This window comes from Polypterus senegalus, chromosome 5 (genome assembly GCF_016835505.1).
Source record: "Polypterus senegalus isolate Bchr_013 chromosome 5, ASM1683550v1, whole genome shotgun sequence".
Lineage (NCBI taxonomy): Eukaryota > Metazoa > Chordata > Cladistia > Polypteriformes > Polypteridae > Polypterus > Polypterus senegalus.
Genome location: NC_053158.1, coordinates 16,253,886 through 16,271,937, shown reverse-complemented (window position 1 = coordinate 16,271,937; position 18,052 = coordinate 16,253,886). Strand labels below are relative to the sequence as shown.

Genomic DNA, 18,052 nt, shown 5'->3' with positions numbered 1-18,052 from the left:
CTCCATTTATTAGAACATCAGAACAATCTCAATGAGAACGGGCCATTTAGCCCAACAAAGCTCACCAGGCCTAGCTACTTATTCCTTCTAAAAAAGCATTGAGTCAAGTTTTGAATGTCCCTAAAGTCCTACTGTCTACTATACTACTTGGTCGCTTACCTGTGGTTTTCTGTGTAAATTTACTCTTCACAAGTTTCCAACTGTGTCCCTGTGTTCTTGATGAGCTCATTTTAAAGTCACAGTCTCAATCCAATGGACTAATTCCCTTCATGATTTTAAACACTTCAATTACGTCATCTCCTTATCGGTAGTTTGTTCCTGATTCCCACAACTCTTTGAGTAAAGACGTGCTTCCTGGCTTCAGACCCAAACAGACTTCACCTTGATGTCCACTGGTGCCCTCGAGTTTGTTTCAAAGCCTTATGTTTGTTATTGTTGGAGACTCCTCGTATTGAAATATACACTTATTATTAGTGTCATGTCATTTTCTATCCTACTTAATCTTGAGTAGGGCCATTGCTGGGGGTTTTGGTGTGCTGGAGCCTATCCCACCATGCATAGGGTGCAAGGCAGGAACAAACCCTGGCTGGACGACCACACACACACTCACACACCAAACACACACATAGTCCAATTTAGCATTGCCATTCGACCTATCCAGCAAACATGAACACAGTACCCCCTTGTGGGCAGACCATGGCCAATGTGGGCTTTGGAACACCCAATTAAATAGCATACTGGCCCAATGTGGTGGGCTACTACAAAGGGCATCTTAGCAAAGTTCCCCTAGTGGCCCAAAATGGGTCATCATGGCTCTCAGTACAAGCTCAGTAAGTCCCTCATTGGCCAAGTAATGATATGGTAACACCAACTGGATATGGCACATTGTCTCCATCTGTAATCCTAAGAAACTTTACAAATGACAGGAGACCATTCAGTCCATCAGGCTCATTTGCTTACCTCTTACCTATGGTTCTCTGTTTAAGGAAAAACTTCCTAATGTTTGTGTAAAATTTCCCCTTCACAAGTCACCAGCTGTGCCCCCTTGTTCTTGATGAACTAATTTTAAAGTCACCGTCTCAATCCATTGGACTAATTCCCTTCATGATTTTAAAGATTTTAAACACTTCAATTATGTCACCTCCTTATTGGTAGTTTGTCCCTGATTCCCACAACTCTTTGAGTAAAGACGCACTTCCTGGCTTCAGTCCTAAACAGACTTTACCTTGATGTCCACTGGCGCTTTCGAGTTTGTGAATCACCGTTTACTTGAAATGGTTCTGTTGGATCTCCTTACATCAGGGGTCTCAAACTCCAGGCCTGGAGGGCTGCAGTGGAAGCTGGTTTTCATTCTAACCGTCTTCTTTATTAGTGTCCAGGTTTCACTGCTAATGAACGTTTTTTCCCTTTATTTTAATAGTCCTGCTTTTAAGGATTCAGTCCTCTGAATTGATTCTTTTCTTCATTAAATGGCAGCCAAACAGAAATGAGATGTGAAACGAGCCAACAGATAACCAGCTAAATTAGGGCTACAAACTTCAACCAATTTCACTCCAATCCCTTTCTTAATGAGAAGCCGATTCTTGCTGTTAATTAAAACCGTTATTTAATTCCATGGCTTGTTGCTGCTCTCATTCTACCACAGCAGACATTTCCAAAATTGTTAATTTTCTGTTTTTTTCTAAGAAAACCATCAACATGTTTTGGTGACCTGAGAGATCAACTTTACTGAGACCTTCACCTTTCTTTAATTTCAGACTAGCCGTCCCCCGCGGGCTCCATCCGTGTAGTAGTGAAATAGGACAAACTTTAAAAATCAGTAAACAAACAGGTATCACTAGCTAAGTGGAGGAAGGTACGCTCCAAAACATGGCAACAAGTAGGCTGATGAGTGAGTGAGGAGGGTCCCGTCTGGCTCCATACTGCTGACGTCATGCTTCCCCCTGCCCTCGGCCCACAGCCTCTGTCTTGGATTAGCCTGAATATATTGCTCTTGCAAGCGAACAATGATACTTAACGTGATGAGAGAGATCACAAAATCATCAGGAATGTTCAAGTAAATTATAGAAAAAAAAAACAGATCTTTGTCCGTTAAGTAGTTCTCTCATTCGCTTGCTAAGGATATGTAATGTACGCTCCAAGGCTGGCGCGTGAGTGAGGAGGGCCCCGCTCCTCTTCATTCAGCCCAGTGCATCTCTCTTGAGAGCGCACAAATAAATTAGTATCGCAAGCAAACTATGATACATAGAGCGATGAGAGAAGTTGCAAAATCAACCGGAATATTCAAGCAAATTACAGAAAAAAACCTGATCTAAATTCATTAAGTAGTTCTCTCATGAAAAGCAGACAGACAGACAGACAGATGCTGGATTTTATATATCTCTCTATATATAAAAAAAAAATCCTGGAATGTAAAAGCAATGCAACTATACGTGATCTTCTCGGAAGTTCTCCAAAGACATCTTAAAGACCCGCGAGACAAAAAAGACTGGCCAGGTAGCATCTCGCGGGGACCGTAAACATGAGACTTGGTGCCAAGAGATTGTCCCAGGAAAGTCTCGCGGGGATGTGGAACATAAGATTCTTGCAAGACACGTCCTTCTTATCAAATAAGAGCTTGGACAGCCAGCAAAACATTCAGTCATGTAAAGTCACGTGGCACACACAGACCCTGTGCTCTCAGCAAAGAAGAAGGAGCAGCGCGGAGAAAAGAGACCCAAGGCGCGATACACATGCAGAGAGAGGTACAGAATACGACAGCAGTAACATTCGAAAGTCCCAGCCAAGCTGCCTTTTTTTGTTTTAAGTGACTGTTAGGTCCGATCAAGGGAGGGCTGAGTACAGCACACAAGACTGATAGCGGGGTACTGATTGATGCGGTAAGGGGGTGCGAGACCCAGGGGAGGAGGGGTTGGAGAGGGTGCTAGAAAGTTGTGTTTGGGGTTACGAAGTCGGCGATTGTTCAAGTAGAACTTTTGTGACACTTTATTACGTCATTCACTACAGTATCAAAAAAAAGACAGCAAAGATCGCATTGATGCAGACAAAAGGAAATTAGTTTAAGTCAAAGAATTTCAAAACCGAGGTTTAACTCACATGCATTTATTGGTTACTTGGTTACTTTGCAAAAAAAATTTTTAATGGCTGCTGATGTCGATCGTTTTGTCTGTGCTGAAATTCCAAAGAGAGAAACCTATCCTGAATTATGGTACAAAGTCATTAAACACAAGTCTCACAGACCTCATTTAAAGATTCAGCATATTGGGACACAAAAGATTCCAAATATTTTTTTTACAGAGGTTCTGAAATAAAAGTGAAACTAATGAAGTAGCAACAATTCAAAGAAAAAAAAATCTTACACGTGTATACGGAAAACCAAAACCCCCTAGTATATATATATATATATATATATATATATATATATATATATATTGTCACACACGCGCGATTAGGAGACCGTGGACAGACCTTAAACCACTTCGGAAGACATTCGCTGGCAGGGAGTGGCGGGGTACTAACCTTCCTCCTATTATTTCTTCCAGGAAAAAAGACGCTCCGCCATCGTAAGCCTTCTCGCAGTACATCTACTTCCGCCATTCCTCCGCCATCTTTCCTGATGTCATCAGTCCCATCCCCCCTCACGGTTCCTTCCCAGCATTCCTCCACTTCCGGCTCCTCCCCTATAAAATGGCCGCCGACGCCTAGAATGGCGTCGCGCGTATGAACTGTTTGTTTATACTTTTGATCTGATTTTTTGAGTTTCTGAATTGTGGATTGTGTACAATATAAGGGGCCGGAAAACCCCAAACCTTTATGCTGCTTGTTGTTGTCTCTTTTACAATATATATATAACCCTCAGACCAGATGTCAGACACCAGATAAAAGTCCAATATTATTTTATAATAATAGCGTGCACCAAGCACTCTACACTCCACTCCAAGAGACAAGGCATTGTATTGTGGCCAGGACTTTGGGAACTTTGGGATTGTGTGGCACTGTATAGTATGTCTAATAAACGTGTTGTGGGTGACATGAACGTGTCCGCCTGTCTGTGTCCGGGCTAAGCTCCACAATAGAGATAATGTGGTGAGCTGGTCACGTGGTGGCTTGTTTTCTGTCTCATTATTGTTTGGCTGCTAATTAAGTATAAAGAAACAACTCAGGGGTCTGAATCAAGTTAATTAAAATGAAGGCAAAAGACACTGCAGGTACTTTTAAAATGTGTTTAACTTTAACTATTCAAGTCAGTGGGTCCTTTTTGCTTTCTGGGGCTCTCCCCTTAACTTCAGTCTGTATGCTGGAGTTCATGATTCACTGCTGGATAGGCTTACTGATCTCTTTGAGATTTTTGTAGACCTGTGCCCATATTTATCAAAGTGTCTCACGGTGGGAAGTGGAAAGTGGTGTATGTTAGTTCTGTATTTACTGAGGGGTCGCATCACCTGCTCTTCCACTTTACCTAGAGAGTCATCGTGGCTGCTGGATTGGCACTCCAGACACCATAAAAAAAACTTCACAGTGTTCCAGTGTGGTGCTGAGGTGTCACCCGCTGCACTCGGGTTCCAATCTGGGTGGTTCATCATGTGGTGGGTGTAATCTGCGTCTGCCCCCAACCTCTGCCTCTTCCTCCTCCTCTGTGCCTGCGCTTGGTGGGACATGCTGTGTAAGAACAAAGTTGTTTGTACTGCTGTATTGTATTTCTAACGTGGTCATGATTGATTGGCCATCATGCTCTGTGTTTTGTGTGTTGTATTTACCTGTTATGTGGCAACCATTGCACTCCCAACCTAGCTGGGAGGGGGTTTCTCTAAATTTCCCTTCACAAGATTTTTTCCATTTTTTTCCTACAATTTTTTTTTTTGGGGAGAGTTGAGGCTTGTCAAAAAACAGGGCCTGTTAAAGCCCATTGAGGCTATACAAGAAAAACCTCATCTAAATATAACCTCCTGTGCCACGGGCTGCCTCCACGTTCGTGCAACTTCACCTAATGGACAGACACCTTGTGCTAATCCTGAGAGCTACTGATCCAAAACGACTTACAAATAACTATAATAATGCACTCTCAGGCACAGCTTGAAAAATACATAAAGAAGTAGTGTGCCAAAAATGGACAAATATTGGCAAATGTATCAATAAATGTGACACATTTAAATTTATAAATACCACCCTATTGATTGATTATTCAATTATCAATCACAATAGAGAAAATTATCATAAACTGTCATACACATTAATGTAATTTATCACACCATCCCCAGACATGGCTATATTTTCACAAATCCATTACAGACATAACACGTCAGGCTTAGAAACCGTGTCCGGCATGTTTCAAACCCAACCTGGAAAATGTAGCACAACTCTAGAAAATCGCAAAGTATGATGTACAAGTCATGAAAGTAGTTATTATTGAATTACAAATAGCAATTTTGAAAAGCATAATATACAAGCCATGAAATGTGTTCATTATTAATTACAAACTGAAATTCTGAAAAGCCATCATAGGATTTTTAAAAACAATTACTGCTTATAATTATTATTATTATTATTATTATTATTATTGAATTACACATTGCAATTTTGAAACAATGACTGCTTATAATTTTTATTATGATTATTATTGTTATTATTTAATTACAAATTGCATTTTTGAAAAGCATAATATACAAACCATGCAAAGTATTCATTATTAATTACAAACTGCAAATCTGAAAAGCCATCATAGGTTTTTTAAAAACAATGACTTCTTCTTCTTCTTCTTCTTCTTATTATTATTATTATTATTATTGTTATTACTGAATTACACATTGCAATTTTGAAACAATGACTGATTATAATTATTATTATGATTATGATTATTATTATTATTATTATTGTTATTATTTAATTACAAATTGCAATATTGAAAAGCATAATATACAAACCATGCAAAGTATCCATTATTAATTACAAACTGCAATTCTGAAAAGCCATCATAGGATTTTTTCAAACAATGACAGCTTATTATTATTATTATTATTATTATTATTATTATTATTATTATTATTATTTAATTACAAATAGCAATTTTGAAAAGCATAATATACAAGCCATGCAATGTGTTCACTATTAATTACAAACTGAAATTCTGAAAAGCCATCACAGGATTTTTAAAACAAAAACTTCTTCTTCTTCTTCTTCTTCTTCTTATTATTATTATTATTATTATTATTGTTATTATTTAATTACAAATTGCAATATTGAAAAACATAATATAAAACCCATGCAAAGTATTCATTATTAATTACAAACTGCAATTCTGAAAAGCCATCATAGGATTTTTTTCAAACAAAGACTGCTTGTAATGGATTATCTCCAAAGCTCAGCTCCACAATAAAGGAGCTGACAGAGCTGTAAGGCCCCCTTAATCCAAAGCAACTTGCAAATATCAGATTTTTATTCATAGATAGAAATAAAATGTATGCAGAAGAATTGTCGACAGTTGCAAATATTGCAAAAAACAGACACATTGTCATGAATCAATAGCAGAGTCATAAATCACAGCAATATGAAACTGATAATTACCACCGTAATTCGCCATTCAATTCTTAATTATTGTATTTGAACATCATAACTGCCCACGCCACATCACCCCAAACTCTAGCCAAGAGATGCCAGGCTCTGAAAGTGCCACTCCAATATTTAAATCCAGCGCTGCAAAGCTTCCTAATCCAAAGCAGTTTCCAAATAACGTGAGCAACTTTATGCACAACTAGAAAACCACATGCAGAAAAACTGTACAAATTGGCAGACTTTTGTAATTTAAAATAAATTTATGATAAAGATGTCTGCATAATTTATCAATTCAAACACAACATCAGATTCTTAACAGGTTGTCTTACATATTAGCTGTTCATTATCACTAAGCGCTCCTTATGCTCCAGTTGTAAAGATGAAGGATTCTGTGTGTGAACGTTCCCTTAACATGACATTACAGTATAATGGGGGGTTTCTGTTAGTGTGCCACACGTTTATAAACAGAGTTGTGCCAATGCAGTCAGGCCCTGCAATCCAAAGTAATTTACAGATTATAAGTGTAGTTTCATTCATACTGTACAATTTAGGTGAGTGTAAAGACCGTGGAAATGGATCATTTATTGTGGCTTTTTCTTGTCTATTCTACCTTTAAATAACAGAAGCGGGTTTTGCGAGACCGATCAGAAGATAAGATGTGGACAGAACTTAACAAAAAGTCAAAAAGCACAGGCAGTCTTGGACCTTATTTAATTCTAGGGCTTGTTAGTGTGCAATGTAATTTTCTTATATCGTAGATTTTTTCCTTTCCAAGGATATCATCCAAACGATTTGAAGCCTAAAACGGATCATTTTAAGTTTTTATTAAATCAAACAGTGCATTGATGAACACGCACAGATGTAAATAGAAACATGCAATGACAATCGAGTTGCTTTGTCATTTACACCTTTTTGCTAATAAGGAGCCATTAAAACAATGAATGCAGCTTTTTAAGATTGAAATAAGCAATTAAGGGTGGGGAAACTTAACAAGCAAGACCACTACAATGAAGCATTAAAATTTTACTTAAGCAATAAGTGCGTCATCAGTAATAATTAACTTCTCATTAAGAAACTGAGTTGGAACAAAAACCTGCAGATACTGCAACTCTCCAGGGCTGACATTGCCTACCCCTGTCCTGGACTAAAAAAAGCCAGAAAGGCATTTAATAAGGTATTAATAGCAAATAACAGAGAAACCAAAAAGAATAAACCCTTTTTTGTCCAACAAATACCTATCACCCTATGCCTTTATAGTGCCTCACTGTGACTGCTCTCTTATCGCTAGCCTAGTTAGAGGTTTTCCTTTTTATTAGTAATTATGGTCTGTGTCTGAGGGGATTTTTTGTTGTGTCTTATAATATTTATTGAGCTTTTGTAAAAAGATACATTTGTCACCTGAGATAAAGTACTATCAATCTATTGTCACACACGTGGGCATGGCAGGCAGCTAAAGCGCTTGGATGAGAGTAATTCCGAGCCAGACCAGGAGGTGGAGGAGTGCACGGACTCTTTTTCTCACTTCTCTACAGACCAGTTATGGGAAATCCCACCTGGCCCTGATGACGTCACGTCCGGTTTCCGACCCTGATGACATCACTTCAGGTTCCAGCCACTTTGATGATGTCACTTCTGCTCCCGCCTCAATTCACATCACTTCCGTTTCCGGTCCCTTTGATGAAGTCACTTCCTGTACCTGTTTTTAAAACCGCCATTTTGTTCGTATCAAGTCAGTTCTGTTCTGGACTCAAACATAAATAACAACTCTTCGCTATTTTGCAGCCAGGAAAATGATATACAGGTGGCTGCTAATTTGTTGAGTTTCTGACAATATTATATAGTGCCTTATCCATCTATCTTTCTAGTATATAGTGTCTTTTACATTCTATCTATCTATCTATCTATCTATCTATCTATCTATCTATCTATTTATCTATCTATTTATCTATCTATCTTTTTTCTTTCTTTCCAATATAAATCATTTTTAAAATTAAAAAACAGCAATGAAAATGGTATTGATAAACACCACCATTATATTATTTACAATGTAAAAACTAATAATTGCGGGGCAGGTTAACTGGCTGTCAGGAATGCATTACTCGTTCTTCATTTTCATTTTGTAATATATTTTCTCATTGTTTTGGGGATATCATCTCGGCATCTTTTTGTACATTTTCATTTACTTATTTGGCTGACGCCTTTATCCAAGGTGACTTACAACATTTATGATACAATTGGTTATATTTCTTTTTTGGTTTTCCAGTAGGAGCACAGGCAGATGACTTTCTTGTGGTCATACAATGGTGTCAGTGGCCGGATCTGAACCCACAACGTCAGGGATTGAAGTACAAAGCCTTAACCACCACACTACACTGGCTTGTATGGCTGTCTTTTCTGGATACAGCCAGGATGTTACTGTACGTGCTGATTTTAGGTACAGCATGACATACTGTATGATGTTATCAGAGTCAAGCCGAAAAAGATGGCCTCATGCATTGAGCAACGTCCGAACTTTATAAAAATAACACGAGCACTTCATGACAGACTCATGCTCCTGTAACAAATACATTTAAGTTTAGCTTTTGGTTTGGATTTAGCTTGATATCATTAATTCAAATTTAGTTTAACTTACTGAATTCTGTGCCAACCCCAAAATCCATAATGCAGTGCCCAGGCAAATCAAGAAGCAGTTAGTAAAAGAAGGGATGAGAAGATGAAGCACAAGTCAGGTTTTTAACCAGAAGATCAACCACATTCATTGTTACTGCAAAAAAAATAAAACCAAGACTTTCACAGCATTAAAATCTTTATCAGGAATTTGCAACCCAAAATCACTTACAGCAAGATCTGTAGTTTGAAAATCTGGAAATACATTAAGTGCAGGTACTCCCTATTTCTTCATAGATCAGAGATTCTACTGCCAGATGTATTAACATTAAATCGGCTGGGGTTCCTCCTGAGAGTTTCGAGTATCTAAATTTGTTAACATTTGATCCGAGGCCAGGAAAGGCCGACCTCCTTCAAGTTTCGAGCATCCAGTTGACTAGTATTAGATAAGAAATTGAATTCACGAGTCCAGATTTATTACGATTACGATCGGAGCCCAGGGTAGCATTTCCCTTGGATTTTCAAGCATCCGGGTTTACTAAAATTAGATAGGAGAGCAGATTCCTCCTTGGAGCTTTACACATTCAGATATAAAATAATTCAACAGGTGAGCCGAGATCACCCCTGGAGTGTCCAAATAGAACAAAACTGAAATTGTTCACTAGTTTTTGCAGACCATCAAAACTATTCTATGGCCTAGTAACAATCTGCTGGGAAACACTGGTGTGAATAATGTCACATGCTGCACACTGGATAGCAACAGCATGGCAGCTGCTAAGAAAATTTCTACAAAACAGCCACAAATACAATAATTGCATTGCAATAAGACATGATTTAAACATCACTGCAAGAAAAACATGCTGAATATAAAATGAAATTTGAGTTCTTTTCTTTTGATATATTACTGATTTTATGGGAGATGTCATATCGAATTTTGCTGTACGTTAATTTAATAGCAAATAAAGATTTCTAGTCTAAATGTTAGTTTTGGGTTCTCCAGTTTTAAAAACAACAGATACGATGTTTGCTCTGAGGGTGTTGATGGAGAAGTATAGAGAAAGCCAGAAGGAGTTGCATTGCGTCTTTGTGGACTTGGAGAAAGCATATGACAGGGTGCCTCGAGAGGAGCTGTGGTATTGTATGAGGAAGTCGGGAGTGGCAGAGAAGTACGTAAGAGTTGTACAGGATATGTACGAGGGAAGTGTGACAGTGGTGAGGTCTGCAGTAGGAGTGACAGATGGATTCAGAGTGGAGGTGGGATTACATCAGGATCGGCTTTGAGCCCTTTCTTATTTGCAATGGTGATGGACAGGCTGACAGACGAGATTAGACAGGAGTCTATAATGTTTGTCGATGATATTTTGATCTGTAGTGAGAGTACGGAGCAGGTTGAGGAGACCCTGGAGAGGTGGAGATACAGTATGCTCTGGAGAGGAGAGGAATGAAGGTCAGCAGGAACAAGACAGAATACATGTGTGTAAATGAGAGGGAGGTCAGTGGAGTGGTGAGGATGAGGGGAGTAGAGTTGGCGAAGGTGGATGAGTTTAAATACTTGGGGTCAACAATACAGAGTAATGGGGATTGTGGAAGAGAGGTGAAAAAGAGAGTGCAGGTAGGGTGGAATGGGTGGAGAAGAGTGTCAGGAGTGATTTGTGATGGGTATTAGCAAGAGTGAAAGGGAAGGTCTATAGGACGGTAGTGAGACCAGCTATGTTATATGGGCTGGAGATGATGGCACTGACCAGAAAGCAGGAGACAGAGCTGGAGGTGACAGAGTTAAAGATGTTAAGATTTGCATTGGGTGTGATGAGGATAGACAGGATTAGAAATGAGGACATTAGAGGGTCAGCTCTGGCTGGATGATTTGGAGACAAAGTCAGAGATGTGAGATTGTGTTGGTTTGGACATGTGCAGAGGAGAGATGCTGGGTATATTGGGAGAAGGATGTTAAGGATAGAGCTGCCAGGCAAGAGGAAAAGAGGAAGGCCTAAGAGAAGGTCTATGCATGTGGTAAAAGAGGACATGCAGGTGATGGGTGTAACAGAACAAGGTGCAGAGGACAAAAAGATATAAAAGAAGATGATCCGCTGTGGCAATCCCTAACTGGAGCAGCCAAAAGAAGAAGAAGAAGAAGAAGAACCCAAACCCACCATTAAACATGGAGAAAAATAATACATATCTAAAAAATAAACCTGCTCATAAAAAGTTAAATAAGACTGATGAAGGACTTGCTTGGAATGTTCTCATTGGTCAGGACATGTGTGACTTAAACGTATGAGTTAGTGTGGACATGCCAAAGAGTGTGCCCTGTGAATGGTTGGCACCTCTCCTGTCCTGAGGGTAGATCTAAAGCCGATGGGATTAGTTGTAGTTCCTAAAGACTCTAAACTCAATGAAAAGACTCAAAAATGAGTGGATAGATGAATAACAGAATGTCTTTAGACATTAACAACTTAACATCTACTGTATCTATAGCCATGAAACCTTCAAAAACCATAGTAAATCAAAATGTGCCTGTTTGGCTGACTGAATCACTGAGCAGCAGGGCACCTTTCCCCAAGTCGAGGGTCAGACAGTACAAAGGAATCCTGGTGAACACAAAGAGATATGGTCTTGAAAGAATAATCTTACAATGTTGTGATAAATCATTAGGGCGACTCATCACCCATTCACCAAAACAGCAGCAGCATTTACGATCAATATGAACTTGTAAGGTACTGCGGTTCTTGTCTTAGAGTATTCAGCACACAGAGGCTCCATGAATTTTTTGAAGAAAAGATGGAATTTATTTTACTGACTACTTTGGTGTATTTCAGCTGGTTATTATTACATTTTCATCAGTTTCATCGCTTTTGAATTTGTTTAACTTTCTTCAACTTTCAAGTGCACCGAGCACTTTAGCAAATGCTAGCTTGATGCCTGCATGTCTCCTTCTCTTTTGCTTTCTCTTATGTTTCTATTAATTTCACCCATCCTTCCATATAATTTAGCTATGTGCAATTATCTGTGACTGGGACATTCTGCTCTCTGCCATTGTCTGTATGATGTCTGAATGTTCCCAGAGTGGCTTAGTGGGTTTTGAATTCCCAGGTACTTGAATAGGCTAACTCATCATTCTGTGTGTGATACACAAACGTCCTGTCAGGCCTCCCACAATCCTAATTTGGACTAAGCATGTTATTTTATGTTATGTCATTATGTTATGGTGCATAGGTGGCTCATGGTTAATGCTGCTGCCTAACAGCTGATGGGTTTGAATCCCACACCAGGTCATTTCTTGAGGAATTAAATATCCTCTCTGCCTGAGTTTACCTTTCACAAATCCAAAGACTTGTGGATTAGCTGATTTAGTAACTGATGTAAGGTCCTTTGTGAGTTCTTTCATGAGTGGGCATATCACGAAATGTATGACCTGTGTGGGGGGCTAGCTCCTGCCTTGTACCCAGTGTTGCTGGGATAGGCTTTGGCCTCCCACAATCCTAATTTGGATTAAGCATGTTATGTTATATTATGTTATGTTATGTTAAAGTGTATGGGTGTGACGTTCTGCACTGGTTAGCGATGCTGCCTTATGTTATGTCGTTACGTTATGGTGTAAAAGTGGCTCATGTGCAGTGGTTAATGCTGCTGCCTAACAGCTGCTGGCTTTGAGTGCCACATCAGCTCATTTCTTGTGGACTTTCACATCATCTCCATACCTTTCACAAGTCCAAAAATATGTGGATTAGCTGACTTGGTCACAATTATTTGGATCTTTGTAACTGTATTCATGAGTGGGCATTTATGAAATGTACGACCTATGCAGAGCAAGCTCCTGTCTTGCATCCAGTTTTTCTGGGATAGGCTCTGGCCTTCCATAATCCTAATTTGGATTAAGCATGCTATGTTATGGTACGGTGTATAGGTGCCTCGCTCTGCTGGGTTTGAATGCCACACCTGGTCACTTCTTGAGGAGTTTCAGGTCCTCTCCAGGTATGCATTGGTTTAACTGTCACAAATCCAAAGACATTTGGATTATCTGATTTGGTCACTCTTACTGGGTCCATTGTGAATGGATTCACAAGTGGCCATTCATGAGACATATGCCCTCTGCAGGACTAGCTCCTACCTTGCACCCAGAATTCTCCAGGCTGATACAGTAGAGCACTTTAAAACACTGCTGAAAACACATTATTTTAACATGGCCTTTTTATAACTTCATTTTAATCGTAATTTAACTTAATCCTGATACTCTATATGTTCAATCTCCTCAAAATAACTATTCATGGTGGCTCTAAAATCCGTACTGACCCCTATTCTCTTTTCTGTTTCTTTTTCCGTTTTCTTTATGGTGATGGCCTGCGCCACCACCACCTACTCAAAGCTTCATGATGCTCAAACAATGATGGACGGATTAAAAGCCAGAAGTCTACATGACCATCATCATCAAGCCCTTCCGTGAGAATCCTAAATCCAAAAAGGACTGTTTCATTGATGTTAGGTAGAATGCCCAGAGGGGACTGCGTGGTCTCATGGTCTGGAATCCCTACAGATTTTATTTTTTCTCCAGCCGTCTGGAGTTTTTTTGTTTTTCTGTCCCCCCTGGCCATTGAACCTTACTCTTATTCGATGTTAATGTTGATTTATTTTGTTTTATAATTGTGTCTTTCATTTTTCTATTCTTTAATATGTAAAGCACTTTGAGCTACTGTTTGTATGAAAATGTGCTATATAAATAAATGTTGTTCTTGTTGTTGTTGTTGTTCTGGACTCCCACCATCCTAATTTTGATCAAGCATGTTATTTTATGTTACATCCTTATGTTATGGTGTATAGGTGGCTTGTGGTTCTACCAAACAGTTGCTGGGCTTGAATACCACATCAGGTCATTTCTTGAAGAGGCTCACATCATCTCCATGTCTGCATGGGTTTACCTTTCACAAGTCCAAAAACATGTGGATTAGCTGATCTGGTGACTTTTGTTGGGTCAGTTGTGAATTGTTTTTCACAACTGGGCACTTATGAGACTTATGCAGGCCTAGCTCCTGCGTTTTACCCAGTGTGGCTGGGACACGCTCTGGCCTCCCACAATCCTAATTTGTATTAAGCATGTTATGTTATGTTATGTTATGATGGATGTACGGGTGGCTTGTTATGCAACGGTTTGTGTTGCTACCTCACGGGTGCTGGCTTTAAATGCCACACACATCCTCTTCTATTTCTGCATGGGTTTACCTCTCACAAGTCCAAAAACATGTGGATTAGCTGATTGGGTCCCTTTTTTATTTTTTTACAAGTGGGCATTCATGAGACGTATGCCCTATGCAGGGTTAGCTCCTGCCTTGCACCCAGTGTTGCTGAGGTAGGCTCTGCCCTCCGATAATCCTAATTTGGATTCAGCATGTCACGCTATGTTGTTTAGCTATGATGTATCTGGGTGGTGACCTGGGACTGTATCCCAAACCAGGTAATTTCTTGAGGAGTTTTACATCTTCTACATGTCCGTATGGGTTTTCCTCTCCAAAGACATGTGGATTAGCCGATTTGGTCACTCTTATTAATTAGATTCTTTGTGAGTGGGCATTCATGAGATGTATAACCTATGCAGGGTTGGCACCTGTGACTTGTTTTGGCCCCACTGAATTTGTTTAAATCGGTTTGAGGTTGTGAGGCTATGTTATGACTGTACTGCAGGAGAATGAATGGATTCAGACCTTCATTATGCGACCGGAGCGCTCCCCATCCTATTAATCCTCCTCACACTTTTTTGCACCTCTAGAAATCATACCATAAAAAGAATTAACCAAGGTTTCAAGTAAAACAGTTAATCCCTTGAAGTGCACCAGGATCTTGCCATCATCCACCATCCAGATTTTATATCCCTCTCTCTTTCTCTCTTTTATTTATTTTTATTTGACACCCGTATTACAAGACTCAGCCAAGACACAGCAGACTGTCAAGTTCTCACAAAACACCGACACCAGCCAAGCAAGTCGATGAGTCCCGTTGGTAATTGCACAGCACACTCAATGCCAAGCACTAAAACAGTTCAGGGTGAAATTGTGACTACAGAGGAAAACTTTTTTTTTCCATCCTCTCACCAAGCGGCTAATCATCTCAAAGAGAATAAGGAACTAAGAAGCCATGAACTGAGACACACAGGTGACAGCAGCTGACTGGTCGGCTATCATTTTTCATCCTTGTGCTGACTTTTCACAAGCTTATAGATTTTGTCACTAGCACCAAATTCTGTCACTAGGCAGAGCTTAAATTAAAAGTCTTAAATTAAAATTAGTTAATCATATAAAACAACATTCAAAGCATATACAGGATAAATAAAAATAACCTGATCATTTTTACTTTAAGTAAAAAAAAAAGTTTTTTTTGTCCTCTTATTGTTGCCTCTCTGTTCTTCAACACAGACAGCAGACAGCATAACCCTACTGGGCAGTTCAATTGTATGAAATCCAGCAACTTAAGCATTTCTAAGGCAAGCTGACAGCAAGTGCTACTCACCCCCAGCTTTCTGCTGCGGATTTTCACATATCCTTGTTTCACTATATCATTAAAGTTGGAGGCCATACTCCCCGTCAGAATGAGTCTCCTGCTTTTAGCTGTGACTCCTTCCTAAGCCACTCCGGCGCACAGAATGCCTGCTTCAGTGTTGCTGCCGGAGAACTGGCTCCAAAGGCATATTCCATCTGAATAGAGGGAGATAAAGTCAGTCAGCTGATTTAATTCACTCGGAGCTCAGCTTCCTGGATCACACCATCCCCTATTCATCACGGGGGTGGAATCGCAGCCCTTGTTTGGCTGTTTTCATTCAATGAGCCTCACGAAAGGGATTGGCTTCCCATAACTGTTCCAGTTAATTGATGTAAGAGCTTAAAGGCACAGTTGGATTTCTCCAAAATGCTATACATTCAGGTTATCTGACAGCAATATCAATACCAATTGTATTAGGAGGCCTTTTAAAATGCTGTATCCTTATTAACTAAATGTATTCAATTGAAATTGATTTTTCCCCTGCTGTTGCAGCTGGAAAGAATAGCTATAAATGATTTATTTTCAATAAACTCGTGCAAGTTTCCTTGAGTAAAAAAGCGAAAAAGCTAGACACGTTTTCTAAAATATTCCACCAGGATGTAACATTAGATTGCTCTAATAAGCTCTAATTACTGTCTTAACCTTTGCGTAGTTAACGTCTTCACTGCACCTTTTCTCAGATTAAAAGCAATTGTATGCTAAATGTAATGTATGCAAATGATATGCAAAGTATATTCAAATATATGCACATATGTATGCATGGAGACATAAATATGCACACAATAGATCCTTCCATTCAGTTTTCTGCACCCGTACTTTAAAAATACAAGGGTACAGATCACTAAAGCCTATCAGGTTTCAGAGAAGGGACAATCCCTAAATTAGTTGGCAGTCCATTGCAGGGCACACTTGCAGTATTATTCATTAGATAAAGTAAGATGCGCACAAGCACACATTTGCACATATTTCTGATGGTGGAAAAAATCTGGGTAGGCATGAAAAGGACAGAGAACAGTGTGGTCTAAAAACTGTATAGCTAGATTTACTTTATTTGTTCCAAAGGGGGACTTTCAGCTTGTAGGGGACCTCGAAGACTCAAATATTCACATCGTCTGAAGATGGTGATTTGTTTATGACCGCAGGAACACACGCGGACTTGACCCAGCGCACACACACTCACACACAGAGGCACTGATAAAACTCGACAAATAATAAAAAGATAACAAAGTATATATTAATCAAATAATGAAAAGAAAAAAAAAAACAATAATAAACAAAAATGCACATGTAAAAGCCTTCCTAGATTTTCCACCAATGATAATTATTTACATACGCGAAACCGAACGAAACAACAGACACTACTCATTAAGCAATTAACACTAAATGTAAAGTCCAACACCATCCAGTACAGCATGTGCAGGGGATGATGGTGTCTGAAATGAAAACCCCCAAACAGCACTCTAAAAGAATAGTAATGTTTTGTCCTACCAGGTTGTAGTTGTAGCATGAAGATTTGACTTCCCAGACAAAGACGTATTCAATTAGGATGAAATTACACAGTCAAGCAGGCGCAGAACAGCACATACATCCAGACAAAATTGTAATCCACAATTGCTTTGTCCTGGCTAATATGTTAATCTGCGTCCAGCTCTGCAAGCAGGTCCTCCAATTTATAAGAGAAACTTGGGGGTTGGTGGCAGGATTGGCTTTCAAGCCACTGTAGAAAACTTCATACTGTTCCAGTGTGGTGCTGAGGTGTCACCTGTTACAAGCCTGTACTCGGGTCCCAATCCGGGTGGTTCATTGTGTGGTGGGTGCAGCAACGCGCTGTAATCAGAGCATGCTCACAGCAGTCTGTTTGATGTGTAAAATTAAATACAAACAGTTGATTGTAACCCCCTCTCTGTCTTTTCGGCTCCTATTTAAGCAGCCGATTTAATTACCCTTCTTCCCAGCAACCCCTGCGCACCCTGTATCTGACCAAGGGCGTGGTACTGCTGGGACTGCTGGGACTGCTGGGAGTTGTAGGCAATTTTAAGCAGCACTGCAAACATGAGTTTTAGAGAAGCTAAATAAATAAAAAAATAAATATGATATAAGTTCATAACAAACCCCTCAAATACACACCAGATATTAATAAAAAAAAGACAAATTTCTGACTTGGCTATAGAAATAATGAGCAGTCACAGACTTGCAATGGAAAGCAAACCCTGCTCTAAATCTTCCTTCTATGTCATGAAATCTTTCTTCTATGTCTTCTTTGTCATGTTGTGCACAACTCCATACTAACTACGGCCAGTAACCTACCACTTACTTAAAATATGGAACCAGTAAAAGGCCATTTCAAGGTTTAAAAACTCTTATCTGTTGC

At 39.4% G+C, this 18,052-nt stretch overlaps 1 protein-coding gene across 1 annotated transcript in view; it reads right to left on the bottom strand.

The window, feature by feature from the left end:
* The window catches only part of dok6 (docking protein 6), a 477,966-nt gene extending 462,066 nt beyond the window's left edge, over positions 1-15,900 (bottom strand). The window contains exon 1 of the mRNA XM_039754349.1: positions 15,652-15,900. Within this exon, the coding sequence (XP_039610283.1) occupies positions 15,652-15,717 (66 nt within the window). The 5' untranslated portion in view covers positions 15,718-15,900. The remainder of the gene's footprint in view (positions 1-15,651) is intronic.
* Between the last annotated feature and the right edge of the window lie 2,152 nt (positions 15,901-18,052).